The sequence below is a fragment of the Cucurbita maxima genome, unplaced genomic scaffold (assembly GCF_002738345.1).
Source record: "Cucurbita maxima cultivar Rimu unplaced genomic scaffold, Cmax_1.0 Cma_Scf00003, whole genome shotgun sequence".
In the NCBI taxonomy this organism is placed as follows: Eukaryota; Viridiplantae; Streptophyta; class Magnoliopsida; order Cucurbitales; family Cucurbitaceae; genus Cucurbita; species Cucurbita maxima.
Genome location: NW_019272019.1, coordinates 2,086,690 through 2,090,531, shown reverse-complemented (window position 1 = coordinate 2,090,531; position 3,842 = coordinate 2,086,690). Strand labels below are relative to the sequence as shown.

Here is a 3,842-nt window from a genome sequence, read left to right as displayed (position 1 = left end):
CCCCCCCCCCCCCCCCAGCGAAAAAAATAATAATAGAGAGAGAGAGAGAGAGAGCTTACCATCACAATAACATGACAAGTTGAACAAGCTAATGAACCTTCACATGCTCCTGGTTCGGGAGATAAAACAGTGTTAGTGAAGAAACAGAAACTCAAGAACCAGCATGCAATAATCTACTATGTTAAACTACGTAAAATCGATGCTTAAATCATGAGAAAATGGAGGATAGTGCTTAAGGAAGAGGGGGGAATCAAGCTCCTTACCTTCAAGTTCTATGTCATTTAGATGAGCAGCTTCTAACATGGACATTCCAATGGGAACTTGAATTTGTTTCTCTTCTCCATCCTTAAGGACAAATGTGACAGATATCCTGCAAATCACAGTTTCTGGTAGAGAAGAATCAACAGAATAATCCAAATGCAGACCATAGCGTAGAAGCTTTTGAATGATGTTTTTACTTGAGATGTCAGTACACTATATTATTAAAGGCCAAACAAGTGGTAACACAACTTTTACGAGCGAAGAGGATTGTTTTCAGCTTGACATTGGTTATATGCAAGCATCCACACTGACTCTCGAAAAAGAACTAAGAAATGCAAATGCCATTAAAATAAAATTTTAAAAGATGGTTCTGAATAGCCACAAATACATTTCCGTAAATCTAAAATTCAAATATATCCAGCAACACTCCATGATCAACACTATATCAGTAATAAGAGGTGTATCAACTGGGTTATTATCTAACTAACTACATTGGTGTCAGGAAGGATCATCCTCCCCATTTGTATATTTCATTCATCAATGAAAACTATGATTCAATCTCAAAAAATTTATTTATCAATCTAAAGGCAAAAAACTTGAACGGATATTGATGCTTCAAAGCCCCATGAATTATGCTTGTACCATGCACAGTACACCTACATATTGTTTAATCAGTCGGTGATAGCGATTGATGCAATCGAAGTCTTCTAGTATGCATGTAAAGTTAAAAGGCTAAAAGAACTTACGTTTCTTTTGGGTCATTCTCTTCTTTGCAGCCGTCCTGAGGACCTGAGGTAGAATACAGACGTTGCTCCCGCCATTTAAAACCTTGAAGCATCTGAACTTGTGCCTGTGGCTGAAAAAAGAAAAATGGCTCCTTGCTTAGGTTGGCAATTAAGAAAATATTATTTTCCCAAAAGTTATGCCTATTTGACCATGAACTAATGTAGCTAATACTTAATTCAGACCAGCTATCTATTGTGAACTTGAGCAACTACAATAGTTTGAATATTAAACTAAAAGACAGTAGGAGCAGCTTATATCAATCCTAGAATTGTTAACTAACCAGAGGTCGCAAGTATTTGAAAAAAGGCCCCCGAATGTGAGTTGCTTTAGTCACATGTAAAAACTGCCCTGTTGGAGAAAAAAAGGAACAAATGTAATCAGAAACGGCAAAGGCTACATCGCATGTTACAAGAACTTTGACCCAAGAGAAAAGAAACAAATAAGCATGTCAAAAAAAATGTCCAAAGGAACAAAGAGATAAGATTAATGCTAAGAATCACTAATACAAAGCATAGACAATTGTATTTAAAGATGAGACAAGAAGATATGAAGCTCCTCCAAAAAATCGCAAGTTCTTGGTTGCTTCATCTCTTTCATCATTGTTCGTTTGCTTCTAAATGGCGGAAAGTCATCTTCAAGGAGTTTGCGGTCGTATATTGTATGTCAAGAAGAATAAATGATTGGTCTTCAGAAGAATGCTTTATCCTTAAACTTTGTCTCCCTATATGGTTAGTGAACTTGATTTCATCCTAGAAACGCACACACTAGTCTCCATATTCAATCTTAGGCTACCCACCAAAGCTACTGAAAGGATGCATAAACTCGGAAAAGGACCAGTCAGAAGGTCGAAAGACCCAAATACTGACGACTTAGAACACCATCTATACATGTCTTCCAAATTGATATCCACTAACAAAACCAATAAAATACAAGTACTTAAAAATGAAGGAGAACAGCATACCTATGAAGAGTTCTTTTATCATCCGAACTCCAGCAGTTCTTGAAAGTTTAAAAAGCGACATAATAATTCCTGCCATTACAACAACATCAGCAAGAAATATAACAAATTACTATATTCAGTAAATACCATTCTTCTAATTCACCAAATTACTCCTAGCTACCAAATGTCTCGAACATCGATGAACCTAACCCCAGGCCTATAGCAATAAAAAAAACATTACGTAATTGAATATTTGACGCAATATGAAAAACAGTGGAGTTTTGCCCTCCAACATGAACATTCTTCAATCAATCAAAGCCAATACAGAGAACATGAACCTCTGAAATGCGAATAGCCGACAAAACAAACTTGCGTTTTGTTTGGTACCTGCAAAATATCAGCTGGTAGCTGAAACAGAGACTGACGACGGCTTGCAATCGATTGAAATGTGAACTTCTTGGAAAATACCTCACTTTCGAGAGAGATCGCGGTGCAGTTCAGGGCCTCTACGTGGTAGAGTTTCAAAATTTGCGTCAAAAATAGGACGGATTTGGAACGATCTCAAATTAAAACCTAGCTGAATCCAGAAATTAACCCTAGGCCCTGAACGTAACCGAGAAAAGAAAGAACATTCGACGACGGTTGGCGTGGCGGCGTGAGGTTGCAGCAGATGGAGGGTGTACGTAGGGCTTTAAGTATTTTCCTTTTTTTTTTCTTTTTTTTTTTTTTTTTTTTTTTTTTTTTTTTTTTTTTTTTTTTTTTTTTTTCTTTATAAATTCAAAGATAAATATATAAATTGTGTTAGATTTAACCAAATATTTATATTTATAATTTATAACCTATAATTTTTATTGTAAATAAATAAAAAGTAAAGATTTTTTTAAAATATTTTTATCCTTTCTGGTTGAAAGTTTTGTTCGGGCTCCAAACTTTTTATCTCTTCGGTTGACTCATTATTGGCTGAGATGTTAGAACGTTAGAGAGGGGATTCCTATCGCATCCTTATTCTGTCGTTACTTGATTTACTGCTTGTGAATACGAGACTAAGGAAGAGAACCTGGTTTTAGGGTTGGAGTACTAACTAAAAGTCGATTGGCTTACTACGTTGGGTGTCACAATCGCACTCTTGCGCCAATGGGATAACGATTGTGCGATTGTTCTAATAGAAAACAAGTCAACTGTGTAAAATTCAGACTTCGCATACAATATTGACGTATGCTCGAGTCTCGGGTCACGTTTGAGATAAATATTTTGGAAAACGTGAGCGAGAAAATATGTTGGAAACAATTGTAAAGAAAATAGTGTTATAAGCTAAAAGTGGGTAGATAACAACAATGATTTTGATAGCATATAACTCGGATAGGAAGAATTTACAACTAGTCACATCCCTTTATAGTACATTTTGGGGCATTTTAGCCATGGCGGGTGTAGACATGATTTTGGTATTTGGTCATATACCCCCGTATTGACACGACATGAAATGATAAAGGTCTATCTAAGATGAAAGCATGTAAAAAGAGTTTGGAATGGGCATGTGACCATGAACAACATGTTTTGGACAAGCATGAAGGAGACATTTGGCATGCGGCCACAGACAATGTACCTTAGATAAGCATGACCGTGACACTGAGCATACTAGATTAGTCAGTTTGTCATCAAACACATTGAGCATATTGGACAATAGAGGTTATGGTGTGGGTTTTGGTAGTTTCTTGTGCAAGCTTACTCGATGATATGAGGTGAGAGTACGTGATGCCCCTTCACGTTTGGAGGACATGTCACGAATAATTTATAATTTTTTTTTTTAAAGCTTATTACATATTTTTTTTTTTTTTTTTTTTTTTTTTTTTTTTTT

General features: G+C 36.0%; 1 protein-coding gene across 5 annotated transcripts in view; it reads right to left on the bottom strand.

Moving 5' to 3' along the window:
* The window catches only part of LOC111474126 (2Fe-2S ferredoxin-like), a 7,250-nt gene extending 4,566 nt beyond the window's left edge, over window positions 1-2,684 (bottom strand). For 2 of the 5 annotated variants that reach the window (XR_002715871.1, XM_023119376.1), the window contains exons 1-6: window positions 2,375-2,680; window positions 2,009-2,077; window positions 1,328-1,395; window positions 1,008-1,117; window positions 264-370; window positions 60-109 (exon numbers count right to left, since the gene is read on the bottom strand). Coding sequence is in view for 4 of the 5 variants with exons in the window: in XM_023119376.1 (XP_022975144.1) it covers window positions 60-109; window positions 264-370; window positions 1,008-1,117; window positions 1,328-1,395; window positions 2,009-2,069 (396 nt within the window). In the remaining variant the exon portion in view is untranslated. Of the gene's footprint in view, window positions 1-59; window positions 110-263; window positions 371-1,007; window positions 1,118-1,327; window positions 1,396-2,008; window positions 2,081-2,325 lie in introns of all 5 variants that reach the window. The other 3 variants (XM_023119378.1, XM_023119379.1, XM_023119377.1) reach the window with 3 other exon arrangements.
* Window positions 2,685-3,842: the final 1,158 nt, after the last annotated feature.